General features: G+C 32.7%; 1 protein-coding gene across 1 annotated transcript in view; it reads left to right on the forward strand.

Annotated features, from left to right (window-relative positions):
• The first annotated feature begins 469 nt into the window (after positions 1-469).
• The window catches only part of LOC129225140 (FACT complex subunit SPT16-like), a 67,601-nt gene continuing 50,444 nt past the window's right edge, over positions 470-17,626 (forward strand). Inside the window, exons 1-5 of the mRNA XM_054859701.1 lie at positions 470-602; positions 8,426-8,527; positions 11,100-11,264; positions 13,947-14,006; positions 16,987-17,079. Of these exons, the coding sequence (XP_054715676.1) occupies positions 534-602; positions 8,426-8,527; positions 11,100-11,264; positions 13,947-14,006; positions 16,987-17,079 (489 nt within the window). The 5' untranslated portion in view covers positions 470-533. The remainder of the gene's footprint in view (positions 603-8,425; positions 8,528-11,099; positions 11,265-13,946; positions 14,007-16,986; positions 17,080-17,626) is intronic.

Raw genomic sequence — 17,626 nt, forward strand, 5'->3', positions numbered from 1 at the left:
TTACACCTTGAGAAGATTAATGAAATTTGAAAACTTTGTTTCAGTCGGTACAGCTCTGAAGCGAAAACAAAACAATAACATTGCATAAGTTCTGCAGTTACAGTGAAGTATATTCAGTTAAAATCTATTAGCACTTCGATTCTTTCAGCTATCATTTTTTCCATCTCATATATATTTGGAGAGCATTTTCTTTTCAATTACATCATGTTCTTACTTTATATAAGTAAATTATTCTATAAGCCTGATAACCATCCTCGGACCATACCTCGAGCGGACTATAAAGTGCCTTGGTGAAATGCCTATACATTGAAGGAGCATTTCCTACGGACGGAAATCTTTCTTTATCATTTAAATGGAAGTTTCTACGCTAACTTCATTTCATTTTTATTTTTTTTCGTACTTTTTCCAAAACAAGCTGCGTAAAATTTTATATCCTTCCACTTCATTTCACATCTCCCGCCATTTGCCCATTTGCCTCAAAAAGTTCATGACGGCAAAAACCATTGACGCCATTTGTGAGAAGTAAACACACAATGGCGAATTTAAGTGTGGATAAAGATGCGTTTTATCGGCGAATGCGAAAGCTATATGCTACTTGGAAGGTTAGAAATTCTTCTGAGCTTGTCATAATGATCATTATGTGTCAGATTCCTTTAGAAAAATTTATTTTTTCACAAATATTCACGTGTTTTTCTTTTGTTGATGAATTTTTTTATAAGTTTAAAGTGCTTTTTTGTACTAAAAAAAGTTCTAAGTCAATTGTTCTTTTACCTTAACAGTGCTTACGATCTCGAAATAGTGCCTATAAATACATGAATTTTTTATATTATAGGAAGAACAAAAAAAGAATCTTGGAAAAAAAGTTGCAGTGCTAAAAAAGCCAATTTTCCCCCAATATACTCATAATTTAATGTTGTACCGACTTGAAAGAAAAAAAAAAGCAGATGCTTCATATTATATCTTTCGACTGAATGGTACATTTTTTTCCAGTGCGGTGCGATGATTTTTTCTATCATGTCATTAGCTATCGCCTTTTTTACTGGTGTCACTTGCGGCAATGGCACTTATTCTGTGATCAATATAATGTGATCGCATGTACTGAGAAACTTAAAAATAACGTTACTTGAAATTCAATAAATGTTTTTCCATGTACGAATAGCTAAATTTTTGGTCGTTTTTATCATAGCGAGACTTTAACTTTAAAAAAGAGGAAAAGTGGGAGGGGGGTTTAAAAAAATGAATCGTAAGAGAATATTGCTTTCCTTAAGAGAAGAATGCTTGCCGTTGCTCCTATCTCCTTTGCTTATACTTTTGATTTTTCAAAACTCATTCACGATACAGGGTTTTTTTTCTGAAATAATTAATTTACTTTTCACTTTTTAAATTATAGTTCATGAACAATTAATTTTTAACATTTTGTTCCCCAACGCAGAATACTTTATGATGTTCTGCAATGTATAATTATTTGACCAAAATTTTTCTGCTAGTACTTCAAGCATTGTACGCGAAAAAACTTGACATTTTCCATAAATTGGGTGCCGAAAATAAAAATTGTTTCATATAGTTTTTTTTTTAAATTGGACGGTTTCTACTTATTTCTGTGAAAATAAATTTTTTTTAAATGAAAAAAGAACCAACTTCAAAAAACATAGAGGAACTAAAGAGTAAAAAATAATTGGTCATACTTGCATACAATTTCCTACCCAAATGCATAAGGTATAAATCAAATTTATTTTACAATTCCAGTACAAAAATCAACTAAACTAAACACTCAATTATAAAATAAACACTGACTTTAATTACTATACGATGAAGTATTTTAATACCTAACTAATTATATACAATCTCTTAGTTTTTAATAACTATTTGAAGTCTGGGTCTCCTATAAACTACTACCTAACGTAACCGACAAGATTTAGTTTTAAAGACTTTCTCATTTTGTTTAATTAGTGTTTAACTCGGGATTTGGTGGGTAGTCAGTCAGCATGTTTTCAATAATCCTTTTGAACAAGCTATGGAGGCCGGATTCGTTAAAGCACAATCTAATAATCTTCCTCAAGTACAGTAAAACCCCTCCAAACGGACACCCCTCTTATGTGGACAATTTTTAATTCCCCAGTTCCAATGCAAATAACATTATTAAACCCCTGTTCTGCGGACACCTCTCTATTGCGGACAAAAATTTTTGTCCCGTTAGTGTCCGCATTAGAGGGATTTTACTGTAACATCTATGATGGTATTCGAATATTCCCGAGAGGATGAGAGGTTTAATATTCCAGAAACGCGAGGAGGTAAGCCTTAGGTTTCATCTTCGAAGCCAACTGCACGTCCTTCGGCTTCTCCCGCGGTGGACGGAAGAGCTGTTGGAACCGGGGGGGGGGGGGGGGGAGGGTTACTTCAAAACATCCTCTCTGGCAGTTCTATTGAACTTAGGTATTGTTGTTTCTTCCTATAAAAGTTGTAAGCATTCATGAAAGGTTTATGTCATTTTTTTTTATATTCACTTGTAGATTCTATAAAATATTCTTCTCTGAATGTGGAGATTTCAAAATTAAATCTCATTCAATCTGCTCCTCTTTATGACCAAGCTTTTCAGACATTCGCAGAAAATCTTTCGACACAATAGATCTTTTATCAAACTGTCTCTTGTTGTAGAAAAGGCAATTTTATTTTCTTTTACTTTTTTATATTATTGCCTATTATTTATTTGTTTGAATAGGGAAGTTTTCGATTTTTCAATTTTATTTTTATATGATAGAGTAACAGGTATGAATATCATAGGTGAAAAAATTTTTGCGATACGATAAGTAGTTTTTTTTAAATTAATTTTTAAAGTTCAAGCGCTTGTTGCGTCAAATGGCATAGGAAGTGTCGTCATGCGCTCTTCCGATAGGAGAGAAACCGAAGGACGTGCATTCAACTTTGAAGACGAAGCGTAAAAGGCTTATCTCCTCGCGTTTCTGGAATATTAAACCTCTCATCCCTCTCGGAAATATTCGAATATCATCATTGATGTTACTTGAGGAAGATTATTTAGATTGTGCTTTAACGAATCCGGCCTCCATAGTGTGTTCAAAAGAATCATTGAATTTCTAAAAAATAAAAATATCGGCGTGCTCAAAATGTCCCTAGCGAAAACAAGGGATCTTCGGCGGAAGGTTGCCCATTAGTGCCCTGTGATGTAAGCTCGTGATGTTTCAGAAGAGTGCACTTTTGCGCATGGATTTTTAAAAATTAATTAAAAATCGGTCACGGTGTTTTAAAATTCGGCGATGGTGAATTTTTTAGTTTTGAGGGTCAATTAAATATCCAATAGCCAAAATATGAACATTTGATAGGTTGCAGTTTCCCTATTTGAATGAAATCTGCATACAATGTTTTTAAAGTACAAATTTATGATATTCCCTTGAAAAAACATTTTTTGCCTTGAAAATAGCTTGAATTGTTTTTTCTCTAAAGGGTATGAACCCTGTTGCCTCAAATGTTCCAAATTACTAGTTTTGTTAGGCTGTGGGCACTTGAAACAGCTTACCAGAAAAGGCTGTCATCAGCTAAGGGGTAGATAGCTTAAGGAGGGTCATTGATCTTCATTGGGGTCTAATAAATTGACTAGGACCAGCCTAGTTAGGCCCATTGCCTGTTGCTGGTTATCAACAGGGGCCTAGTACTTATCTGTACAATATTTTGACTTCATAAATTATTTTATCCTAAATGAATTGTATGTATTTCAAAAGTAATTGAATCAGCAGGTTTGAAAAGGGAATAAGTCCATAAATCAAGTTTTTGGGAAATTAAAAAAAACTGCAAGTTTCGTAAATTGCATTCAATATTTTCCGGCTTTGTGCATGGGTTTGAGAGTTCGGTTAAGTGTAATGTCAGGGGTCTGGCCAGAGAATATTTGGGTCCGTTAATGGACCCTTCACAAAAATCCGATCAACCAAAACGGACCTTTCACAAAATCCCGATCAAACAAAACGGACCTTTCACAAAATCCTGATCAACCAAAACGGACCCTTCACAAAATTCTGATAAACAAGAACGGATCTTTCACAAATTGTTTACTGAAAGAGCAAATCTGAAAGCAAAATAACGCATATTAAACCGATAATTTTTGGAACCTTTTTTAAAGTCAAATTAGAGGGATCAGCCTATACAAAATCTGCTAATTTTACAAAGAAAAAAAATCGACACTCTTGTGATGCTCCTGCAAAGTATAAATTGCTACTGATAAATTGCTACTGTCAAATAAATATACTGCTTGTTTGTTTCTTGGAAAGAAATTAACAGCTGAAAAAAGTTTGGTTTTAAATAATTTTGTTTATTTTATCAAAGCTAATTAGCAGCGGTGTTGTAGTAAACTTTTCTAAAACTAAGTTGGTAAGCACCCCCCCCCCCCCCCCCCCCGCTGATGGTTCAATAAACAATAATAATAATCAGTGAAATGAACTTAGAACTGCAAAGGGATAGTAAGGGTGGAAAGGGTGGGGAAAAAATATGATCGCTTCAGATAGGGTTGCCAACTTCAAAATTATTGCCATTTAGTGTCTAGTGTTAAACCTTTATAATGACTTGATTAGAAAATATTCTCATCATTATACCAGCTTGCCAATATTTGCGTTTTTATGGTGCTGTGTGATATTTAACTGTTGATTTGGAAGAAAATTATATAGGTTTGATTTTTAGATGCTAACAAGGATGATTAACTTTAAATAAACTGTTTTACTTGCCGTAATTTTTCTTTAGATGTCTACATTTTGAAAAATACAATCTTTTAAACATCCGATATAAGAATCATATTTTGTTCTTTTTTCAAGCTAACTTCGCTTTATTAATATGCAAATAAATGAAAAGTCAATTTTTGTTAGAACACTCATTTCAAATTTTTAAAGCAAAATTCCATTTTCTTTATGAGTCAAAAATTAAAATTCTGAATCGATGGTTTAATTTTATTTTTGCTTCAACTGTGTCCAGATATTAATGATATGTTTATCATAGGACTCTAAAATGCAATTTAAAAATAATTTTATCTAAATTTTTTCTTTTACAAGCCGTTTTTATACCTTTGATGCCTTCACTTTGAGAATTACGATCTCTTTGCATCCTCTACGGGAACCCGATTTTTTGAAATTTTGATGTTTAATACGCTTTGTTAAGAAGTAAACAATTAAAATCTTTTTATTTTTGTTAAAATCACGGAATTTATAAGTTTTAAACGAAATTCTGTGTTTAAGAGTGTCTTGGGTCAAAAAGTTAAATGCTGAACCCTCGTCTGAATTTTATTTATTTATTTACTTATTTATTTTGCTACAATTATTTTAAATGCTGTAGAGAAATATTTCTAGTATAATCCAACATAATGTAGAATGGTAGATAGATATTGCTACTTGAGGGAGCGATGATCCCCCCCCCCCCCCGCCAAATACTAGAAAAACATCCCAGAATGAAGAAGAGAAAGAGGAAAATACTCTACTTTAAGTTTAAATGATGCAGTTTGTTCCCGCTCTAAATTCTAAAATTTCGATTAAACAAATTTTTTTTTTGCGAAATTATTTGATTTTTCAAAAAATTATTTTATTTTTCACAAAAAACGGACCCTGTGAAAAATCCTGGACAGACCCCTGAATGTAGTATAGTGAAAAAAATAATGGAACTATTTAGAATTTTTATAGATCTGGTAGAAGCTGTTGGATTTATTTCCTTCTTAAAACTTATGACATTTATCTGGGTAAAAATAGCAAACAACTTTTGAAATTAGTAAGAAATTATTACTTTATTTAAATAAAGGTTACAAAAGTGAAAAAGTAAATTATGAGATGTAAAAATTAAATTATAAAGGAAAAAACAAAATCAATCATCCAATAATCTAATAATTTTCATCCTGATGAGATGTAGTAGGCCAAGCACCATGATGTCGTAAAATGATTTCTTTTCGTCTGGAATGTAACAAAGAATTTTTTTCAGATCATCCAATTTTTTAGAATTTATTGCAAGTTTAGCAATGTAAGCTGGACCCGTGTTGAGTTTCACATCAGTTCTTGTTACGCTCTTCTATATCTAATGTATAGAAGAAAGTATTGGATTCATACAAGTTTTTGAATTTTGATAGATTCGAACGTTTTGAGGTGTACTGTGTCTATTTTGACCATTTTTGGAAAATGTCTGTCTGTGTGTGTGTGTGTGTGTGTCACATATGTGTGTGACCAGTTTTTTGTGGCCGCTCTACAGCAAAAACTGCCGCATGAAATCGAACGAAATTTGGTACACATATGTGCCCTTATGTGAACTTATGCCCATTGGTTTTTGGCATGAATTCCTTCAAGGGGGATGGAGCAATGGGACGTTTCTTGAGTTATGCATGCTTGCTATTCCTGAGGAAGTAACTGGAAGAATCAGACAAAATTTGGTCCTTATGTTGCCATTGACAGGAACAGGTGCTGATTCAATTTTGGTGTCAATAACTCAAATAGGGGTTGAGCTATAGAAGGTTTTTTGCCGTCAATTTTGACTGCTGTATCTCAAGAAATAATGAACGGAATGAAAGAAAAATTTGTCGGCAAGTAGCCCTTAGTGGGTATAAAAACTGATTTTGTGTCAACAGCTAAAAAGGGAGTAGCGCAATCACCCGTTCTTTTTTTCCATTGTGAGTGCCCTATCTCAAGAAGTAATGCTACGTTCTGGTTGAAATTTGGAATATATGTGAATCCATATGTAAACAGGCTTTGGTTCAATTCTGTCTCCAATCGCTCCAAGAGGTGCTGTTTCCCCCCCCCCCCCCCCCCCCCGAATAAAAATAGCTTAATGCAACAATAAGAAAGATAAATTGTAACAGACTGTTGTCTGCATATTTCTCATGATTTTAATTGTATCGGAAATATTATCTCAATGATTTAAAATTTTTAACTGTTGCCATCTTATGCTTGTTAACAAATAAAATATTTAATTAATTCCAGCAAGGCTTTTAAAAACTTTCAATTTTCGCTCTTTGCTTTGCTTTTGCGATAATTCGGACATTGGGATATTCGTCAAGTTTTTACATGTGTTATTTTGTTTTTGTTGGGAATATTGCTTCCTCGTCAAGCATGGAGAGGGATCAGAATTATAAGAAAGATATAGAAGAAAGTTTCATGATGGCCACAACATACTAGTTTTTTGGAAGAGAAAACTTCTTTTGACAGGGCCATCAATGAACTCACAAATAGTTACATGTCCTGAAGTTGAAGATTCATATATTTAATTTCTGTATTTTGAAATTCCGAATGTCTCCGTTTTATCAATATTATGAACACCTCTTTTCCGTTGTGGGAAACCACAAATTTCCGATACTATATCGGGACCTCCTGGTGCCATTGTTTTGCAGTAAATAAGTTAATAATAAATAATTAACTAATCATACTTGGATGGAAATAATGATAGAGACTTGGATACACTGAAAAAAAAAAGTTTCGTAAACCAACAACAAACGATTATATAGTCAACATTTAAAATCGTTTTCTCAGTTGGTTAAGTTGGAGTAACTACTCGTGCGGCAACGTAGCGGACCAATTAAAGTACAGATGTGATATACCACCGCCCCCCCTAATTGGCGACATCTGATTTTTTACACAAAATTGAAATATTTTTTTCGCCAATGAGGCGATAATTTTTTAAGCATGGCATCCCTGGCTAAACTAACCTGAGTTTGGAAACCCGAAGGCAATCTTAGATCTGTCCAAACTTGTTTACTTTTTAGCGGTTCATGTTGCACAAGATTCTTGTTTTTTCATGCAATATACCTTATAGGAAAGCTTATTTTGTGTTGGTTTAGATTCAGTAGTTGTGTTTTGGTGAATAAATATTAGAAAATGCCAGTTTCTTTAAACTTTGGCTGTTAATTAAGAGTAAAATACAACTTGGGGTGTGTCTCAGTAAGGCACATTGTTTCATATGTTGTGTTTCAGACTGAGTGTGAGGATTTATAAAATCCTCACGCAAGTTTTTAAAAAAAACGTAAGTTTTTACTTCAGAATTAAAAAAAAAAAAAAAACTCATTTCTGAAATTCTTTGTTTTTACAAAATCTTGAGGGTTTCTTGTAGTTTTCTTTTATATTTACTGCATGTAAATTTATTTTACAAAAAAAGTAGTTATTTTATTCTAAAAGTTAATTTTTATCGATGCCAAGAACTATTTATTCTATACGAATTTCACTTAGAAATTTTTAAATGTTTGTTAACATGTTATATTTTTATTGAACTAATAAATGTTAATGATTTACTTAAATATGCTTCCTAATTTGACCAAGACACATGTGTGAGGTCCACTAAAACTTTTAATAGTTTCTTCTAACAATATATTGTACATACGCCCCATATTTTTCCTTGTTGTATGGACTAAAAAATTTAGTCTATTGTTACATCATGGTTGTTTCATTATTTTGCATATTTTCAGAATGCTGATGCCAGTGACAATGGATTTAGTAAAATGGATGCACTTGTTGCAGCTGTAGGCCTAGATGAAGATGTTGTATATAGCAAATCTACAGCCATTCAGGTGAGGAATTCTCATTTTATTAAATTTTCACTGATGGCATTTATTAAATAATTATTAGCAGTGCAGTTCCAGCCTGTTATTTTCATTTTAAAATCTTGCTATTTAAAATTCTCCTGCATTTGTAACCTAAGTTCAGAGTTTAATTTCCATGTCTATCTTTAGTTAACATCCCTCGTTTCTTCTGTCTTAAACAAGTAGCGGAATGTGGGGCAAAACGAAATAGTAGAGCAAAGTGAAATAATTTGTTCAGTTTGAGATACCACCCATCTGGCAATATTTAAATTATTATTGAGTGTGTTGCTGATTCCAGACAGAAAAAATTAACGTTGAAGATCATAATAATAATAATGCTGATTATTTTCAGGATTTGATAATGATATTTTAGCATTTTGCAGTAACAATAAAAATAAATTTATCGCATGAAGATGAAGGAATTTCCATAGTAAAAAACAAAAACAGGTGTGACATTCCCTTGGGGACAGGGGTAGTACAGTCTGACCTCCGATAATATTGAAAGGCAAACGCCCAGTTTATAAGCGGAAATGGATGCAATTGTTAGTTTACAGGTGTAGTAGTTTGTTCGTCACAAATGTGCGCTTTTGTCTCTTAATTTTATAGACGCAGTTTCGTAAAAATGACAGTTTGCTCACAGCAATATTTTTTAAATCTAAATTATATTCAATCTATATCCTCACAGCAAAAGTTAATTGATTTTTTTTAAGCATAATTTTGATCTTTCCATTTTGCTTTTATATTTCCTTACAAAATGAAATATTTTATTTTTATTGTTGAACAATAGAAACTTTTTGATTCCCCTCATTTTATTTCAAAGAATGCAATAAATTAATAACATTGTAGTGACATCATAAAATGCATAGATCAAAATCCCATAGCTATTTTCCCTTTTCGCCTGCTAGATTCATTCAGATAGAATCACCTCAACTTGGCCGATTGCTAAATTACATTTAATTCATGGTTAAACTGTACTTGGATATTCCCCCATATCTCCGTTTGAAATTTATTCCTGTGGTATAGCTATTGAAAGAAAGAAAGATACTAAGGAATGGACTGGACCTTTACAGACCCCCCCCCCCCCCCCCCCCCGATTGTAATCCTTTTAGGAGAAAAGAGAATTTCGTTTTGCTCTGGTTTAACTTTCAGGAACTTTGAAAAAAAAAAAAAAATCTGGAGGGGAAATGGTTTGTTTTTGGATGTGTTGTGTTTGAAAAGCTGGGTCCTTTTTTCAAGCATCCCGTGTCTTTTACGCACTATGGTGCGTCAGTGGAACCCCTGAAAGATGTTTAAGAACAAGAGTGGGTTCTCGGAAACCACCTGTAATGAAATTCTCTATTATTGAGTGTAGTAGTGTTCTTAGGAATTAATTGAGCCGAGGGAAAAATTAAAAGAATAAGTTTTCTAGAAAATAATCTAAAATAACTGTTGTGAAAGAAGAAAGTTGTGAAATTAATTTTTTTTTTTTAAAAAGCTCAGTTAATAGTTACACTTCAGCGCAAGATTAGCATTGCTCATGTATTCCATGTGTTGTAAAATACTTTTTTGAATTGGGTTTTCGTTCTTAAAATGTACAATTATTTGAATATTTATTTTATTCATTTATTTTAGCAAGTAATAATTATTTATTTACATTTAAATTATTCTTTTCACATTTGTTGTTTCCAATCCTTCAAGATATAGCAGCAGCTATATCAGACCCATAATGCCATGAAACCTAGCAAAGTCAAGCACCAGCAGTGGCCTAGCAGAAACAATCGAGTATATGGTCGGGGGAAGCCAGCTTCTGATTGAACGTAGTGCCCATAGAAAAAACTTTTTGACTGCATTCAAACGTCATACATTTCAAGTGCCCCCTTTCAAGTTTAAACTTGTAATACAGTAAAACCTCGCTACAACGCTATCCGATACAACAATAATCCCTCTACTACGATAACATTTCGTGGTCCCGGTGAACTCGCATAGGAATTTGTTATCCTCCTCCTAATATAGCAATATTCTCGACAGCAATAAACCCCTGTTAAACGATTTTTTTTTAAATTTTCAGCCCCCATATAATTTAAGTATATTTGAGAAACGAATGGGGACACGCCAAAAGAGTGAGTTTCTGGGTTATTAAAAAAAAAAGGTGAAAATAAATGAGTATTGTTTTAATAGGAATGGAATAACATTGGAAAACTTATTTCTAACTATTAAAAAAAAATTCTAGGACAAACAATCTTTGTGTTAGGCTCCTGGGACATAATATTGTTAGGGTTTTAGAGAATCATCCAAATACATTTATGCCTAGGTAATGCATAAACTATAATATAAAAATGATAAAAAACCATATTGTATTCCAAATATATTTAGGCCCTCAATATAACAATATATCCCTCTACAACAATATATTTCTTTAGTCCCCAAAATATCGTTGTAGTAAGGTTTTACTGTATGTATTTTAAAATTACACATTCAAGTTTTAGTATATATTTTGTTAATTTGCTTTTGCTAAGAGACATGAATGAAAATGCTGTTTTAGCCAAGTTAGACTGAACTAAACTTTACATCACTGTTTCAGACATGGTTGTTTGCATATGAACTGACAGATACTATAATGGTTCTATGTGAGGAAAACATCTACTTTTTGGCAAGTAAGAAAAAAGTGGAATTTTTGAAACAATTTGAATCCGGGAAGGAAAATGAAAATGAAGTTCCTCCTTTGTGTTTACTTGTTAGGGATAAAGTAAGTGTTTTTTTTTTTTTTTTTTTGGATTTCTGTCTCTTTCTTGAAGGAAGGAAAAATTAATTTTAACCTTTTGCATTTTACAACTCTTATTTAAAATCACTGCATGCTTATCTTAAAAACTTACAGAAAATGTACTGTATTTTAAATAAACTTAAAAATAAACTGTATTTTATTTTGAGGGAAAGAAATAAAATACAGTTAAAGTTCTTTTAGTTACCATTGTTTACCGTCGCTCAAGACATAATAATTGTAAAGAGAAAACTTAAGACGGATTATAGCAGTTATCAGTGTTAAAAAAAAATTAAAAAGGTTGTTATTGAAATAAAACAAGTTTTAAACTTACCACTATTTTGAAACAAGCTTAAAAAATATTTCTCTTAGCCTCATGTAGATTTTAAGCCTAGTATAGATACAGAACTTTTTAAGATTGTCCAGAAGATTTGTAATTTTGAAATCTTAATATAGTGGAACCTCGGTAACTCAACACCCCAAGGGAGCATGAAAACATGTCAACTAAAGCGAATGACAACTTATAGAGGTTCCATAATTTTAATTCCTAAACAGCTTCTGTAGCACTTACTTACTAATGCTTAATATTCACACACATTATGAAAATTAATTCTAGTAATAGGGAAGTTTTCAATTTTATTTTTATATGATAGAGTAACATGTATGAACATCATAGGTGAAAAAAATTTTGCAGTATGATAAGTAGTTTTTTTTTTTTTTAATTAATTTTTAAGGTTCAAGCCATTGTGACGTCAAATGGCACAGAAAGTGACGTCATGCGCTTTTCCGTCGCGGGAGAAGCCGAAGACGTGCAGTTGGCTTCGAAGACGAAACATAAGGCTTACCTCCTCGCGTTCAACTCCTCGCATTTCTGGAACATTAAACCTCTCATCCTCTCGGAAATATTCGAATACCATCATTGATGTTACTTGAGGAAGATTATTAGATTGTGTTTTAATGAATCCGGCTTCTGTAGTGTGTTCAAAAAGATTATTGAATTTCTAAAAAATAAAAATATTAGCACCCTCAAAATGTCCATAACGAAAACAAGGGATCTTCGGCGGAAGGCTGCCCATTAGTGCCCTGTGACGAAAGCTCGTGACGTTTCAGAAGAGTGCATTTTTGCGCGTGGATTTTTAAAAATTCATTAAAAATCAATCGCAATGTTTTAAAATTCGGCGATGGTGAATTTTTTAGTTTCGAGGGTCAATTAACAATATCCAATAGTCAAAATATGAACATTTAATAGGTTGCAACTTTCCTATTGAACTTTCTTTTTGTTTTCTTTCTTTTTTTAAGTACATAATAAAATCACTAATGTAATTTGAATGCCTCATGAAGAATAAATCCATAATTTTTGAGAAGAGATAGAAGCTTCTTGTCAGTCAGATCTGTTGAAGAAAAAGTCCTCCTCACACTTGTTTGAAAAACATGTCATTGTGCCTTCTTCATCTAGTATACTTCCCTGGGTACATTTATCCCACCCTTTCCTAGCCTTTTAAAACTGCACTAACAGCACCCAGAGTGTGGTGGCTGATTCCCCTGGATAAAAGATGGGATTCTCTAAAAGAGCTTTCCAGAAAAGGATTGACTGACCAAGAAACCGCAGCGTAAATTTCAGAAAAAAAAGTTAATATGAAAGAATGTTGGTAGCAAAAATTGTACCAGAATATGAATTAGATGTCGACTTATAGGGGTTCCTACAAATGTCTGTCAAGTTAGAGAGGTTTTTCCCCGTTGAAATTAATATAATGTCAGGGCCAATCATAAGGAAAGCAAATGCAGAGTTACCAGGATAGTCAAGTTATCCGCGTGTGGAGTTGCCGAAGTCTCACTGTAGTTTGCAAACGTCACGTTTTGATTTCTAAAAACAAATATGGGATACATTTGATTCCCAAAAAGATTTTGACGGCATACTCCTAATTATCTGGGCTAATCACTGGGAATGGTGACTGTTGACATGTAAAATTAAGTCACACAGATTATTCGAACCCATTAATTTTGCAATTGAATAAGTTACTAAAGATGAAGTTATTTTTGTGTAATAAAGAGTATGAGATCAACTTAAATGATATATGATCATAGTTAAGGCCAAGCAAAACCTATTTATTAAACTTGCAGGCTTGAAGGTTAAAAAAACTAGTTTAATACAAAGAACAGAAGCTAAACACATCTTCTCTAAAAAATAATAGTCTTATTTCTCATCTTTTTTCGATTGCTTGGTTTCACATTCTGTTCAGTTTTGTTTTATTTGTTTTTTACAAATCTTAATGTAAATTTTCTATCTTTGTACTTTAAACAACTTTTTTTTTTTTTAAATGAAGCTGTTTTATAACTAAAAACAATATTTTACATAATGCAGAAGAACATGCAGATAATCCTCGAACCAAATAGTGGGGAGTATACTGTATTAGGTTGTTAATTAATATACCTGGAGGTGAGTCTAAATGAAATAAATAGCTTCCTGAAATTTTTGAATTTTGTTGGCTCCGACCTGTCTGAAGCCCAGTTCCTAGCTACTCACAGGATAGCTATACATTGATTAAATACATTAATTTTTTTACTCTTGGAATTTAATAATAATCCAGATTCTCCCTTTATACTTATATATTTTTGTATGCATTTTAACTCTATTATCGTCATAATAATTGTGTGTACTTAAAACTTTAGGCGGATAAAGATAAAGCAAACTTTGACAAGCTGATCACTGCCATTAAAAACAGTAAAAAGGTAAGCTTTTTTTATTTTTTCCCAATTTGTTAATTGCTCTGGTGTTTTGCTATTTTCAGTCAGAGTTTTTTTCTTTATGTTAGTGTTTCTGCATTATTTATTTTCCAAATATACATTTGTCAGCATTAGACAGAGGGTATCATTTTGACCCCAAGCCAGGGTTGGCAAGTTTCTGCCGAGGCGGTTAAAACCACTGTTAGAAACCGGTTAAAACCGGCATGGCAAAAACCACTTTCTGCCATATTTGCGGCTGAAACTGGCAAAAACTCGCAAAATGACAAAAAATTAATTACTGACATACAAAAAAAAAAATGCATGGAAAAACATGGTTAACATAGTTGGTAACCCCAAAGCACACTTTAATTACAATATCTTCACAGTTAAAACTAAAATGTGACATTGTTTTAACCCTGCAGTTGCCTCTTAGAAAAGGTGTTTTCTAAAATGTAAACAGTTTCTCAATTTAATGTGCACAAACAAGAAATTTTAGAATATTCTTGCCACAGAAGAGCTAGTAGGCAATGCATCAAGGAACAAGCAATGTTTGAAACTTTCATCTATTGTATATTTTTCTAAACTGGTTCACCATGTAGTAACTGGGGTAATGGTAAAAATTTGACTGAAAAAATATGTTTTTAGAAATAGGGCTGATATAAAGCTGACATAGCGACAAAATCTACATTAATATTGACAAGTAAAATTCTGGCACTTTCTTGAAGCACACAATAATTTCAATCATAAGCAATTTAGATGAAGCATATAAGCTAGCAAATTACAATCATTGATGCCTGTTTGATTCTGTATGTCGCTCCTATTTCCTGAGCACCCGTATTATTTCTCGTCCTTTGTTATATTAATCCAAACTTTTCGAGAATTGAAAAGTTCCTTTTCTGAACTAAATCAAGGGCACTAGCATAGGATTTTATTTTTTAAAATGATGAAATGAAGTTTCATTTTATAGTTAAATTAAACAAATATCATTTAATAATTTAGTTATTAAAGACGCTTTTTAAGTTTTTGCCAGTTTCTGCAGGTTTTAACCGGTTATTGCTAGTTTTTTCCACTGGCACGGCAAAAACTAGTTTCTGCCAGCAGAAAGCCAACCCTGCCCCAAGCACTTTTTTTCGTCAACTGCTCCTCTAAATATTCATAGGTGCATTAATTCTGTTTTGACATATCCTAAATCATTGTTCTATGTGGTATTCAAAAAAATTGTATTTTTTTGAAAACCTGAACAAAAGAGAAGAGGGGACTGGTGTCATTTTGACGCCTTGGGAAAATAAATGTTATCACGTTTGTTAATGCTTAAGCAAAGTAGAAACTTCAAAATACCTCCTAGAACATTTCATTACAAAACTTGAAACATTCATAGCCTTTTTGTGTGTAAGTCAGGATTGCCAACCGTGGTATGGACTGGGCTGCGGTATTGAAATTTTTAGGGTTCATTTTTATTTTTTCCTCCCTTTTTGGGGGTTCTCGCTTTAAGAAGCTTTGTAGTATTTGGGGAGCATCGCTCTACAAGTTATACAAAGTCACCTAAGTTATACAAAACGCACTGCAATTGTAGTGTTGATGGCTGTCTATTTTGGTATTAATAATACCATTCAGGTTTAAACCATTCAAAAAAAAAAAAAACACACACACAAACTTGATCTTTTTTTTTTTTTTTCCTGAGAGAGAGAGAGCATTACCATCTTATTGGGACAATAGCTTCTATTTCAGAAGCGACCATTTTAGCAGTGCTGGATCTTATATTTTTTCTAGCTGTGGCAAAAAACATTGCCGCACTTACTTATTCTTCAAGTTTTGTATCAAGTATCAATGTAAAGAAAGCAGAAACAAGATGAATTTGCCACCTAGGGCAAATGCCCCTGCCTGCTCATTCCTAGATCTTGCACTGCCACTGAGAGACTAAAATTCAATTTCAAGTAGATGGAAGACTGCCCTCTAAGCTTTGTGGTTGCAGGGATAGAAACTTTTGGAAGGGAGAAAAAGGAGCTAGATAGAGAAATTGTTCGACTATTAACGCCATTCAGTGAATTCCTAGGTTGCAGAAGATTTTTTATTTCACAAAGAAATCTTTGTATATCTCAGGAATGGAAGTTCCTTGTCCAGGCGATTTTCTAACATGCAGAAATTTAAGCTGAAATCTTGCTAATCAAGCTTTTTTTAGCCCCTAACTACCCCTATTTCTCTTGGGTTTAAAGATAATTGTGATTAAAATATCAATAGATATTTTGCCATGATAGTTACCAACTTTTGATTTTTGAGGGAAACTCGCACTTTTCATCAATCTCATGCTCTCCCTTTTTCAGATCGTTTCTTCAGAATTTGTATTCTCATTATTTACCCAATTAAAAAAAAAAAAGTTGATCCTTTTGTTTCGATATTTGAGCAGAATTTTTGGTGAATTAATCTCAACGCTTTATAATTCTTTGTGGCCTTTCACTGCATGAGTTTAGAGACAAAGCCCCTCCTTTTAAACAGAATTGAAAAACTTCTAAACTGTTAGGGCTCAGGCCATTGTTACGAATAAGAATTCGGCTGAAAACTTGTATAGATATTGAAATGAAATAAATCTGTTTGTAAAAGAAAATGAATTTCTTTTGGAATGATCTTTGTGTTGAAAACCAATGCTGTAAATAACTGATATGCAGAAATAAATAACATTTATTTTAAAGTTGCAAGTTAAGACTGGAATAGCTGAGCAATGCTGTTATCTTTTCTCCTTACCCAAAAAAATTATTGTTTTGGTGCCCCAAGTTTGATTGAGCACTGAAAATATTAAATTTCAGCCCTGTTTTATGAACTAAAATAATGCATTTATTAAACCAGTATTGTACTAAATAAATGACAATCTTCGTTGTGCAAATTTCTTTTCATAATTAATTTTGATAATTCTTAATGTATAATTCAAAAGTAAAATTAATGCCTCAAACTTTTGCTTTTTTCATATATCTATTTTTTAAATTTTGGTCAGGGAACTACAATTGGAGAATTTACAAAAGATAAATTCCCTGGTGAATTTCTGGACTCATGGCGTGCTGCTCTTTCCAAGGAGGACTTCAGCGCAGTAAGTTTGAAATATTTACAGCCTTTTTCACTCATCAAGCAGTTTCTAGTCTTTAAGCATTTTCTGCCTAGCATCTAAATATCTCATTCGATTGATGTTTTCTAGATTCTAAATTTTGCTAGCCTAAAGGTGTCAATGTTAATTTAAAATGTTTAGTTTCAAGAGAATGGTTGATGGAAGCATACGCGTCACTTCTTTCTGGTCTTGCCAAAGTCCAATTGTGAGTTAAAATAAATTTTAAAAATTCTAAATTTTGTTACTTCTTGAGCTGATTATGAAGCTTTTATACTTCATAGATTTGAGATTTTAGCTCCATTTTCGGATTTGTAAGTTTAGCTTTTACACGAATAGCGTATTTTCACCTGCTTACAAGTGTAGGAATTGTAATGTCAGTTGTACAGTTGCATATTAGACAAAAATGTTAAAATGAAATGGCTTGATTTTTGATGATCGGCCACTTATCATACAGGCTGAAGTGTCTCCTTTAATAGTGGTTTGAATTGATTTTGAGTGCCCTCCAGCCAGTGAACTGCTAATGATTTCGAAT

Source organism: Uloborus diversus, chromosome 6, assembly GCF_026930045.1.
Source record: "Uloborus diversus isolate 005 chromosome 6, Udiv.v.3.1, whole genome shotgun sequence".
Taxonomy (NCBI): Eukaryota; Metazoa; Arthropoda; class Arachnida; order Araneae; family Uloboridae; genus Uloborus; species Uloborus diversus.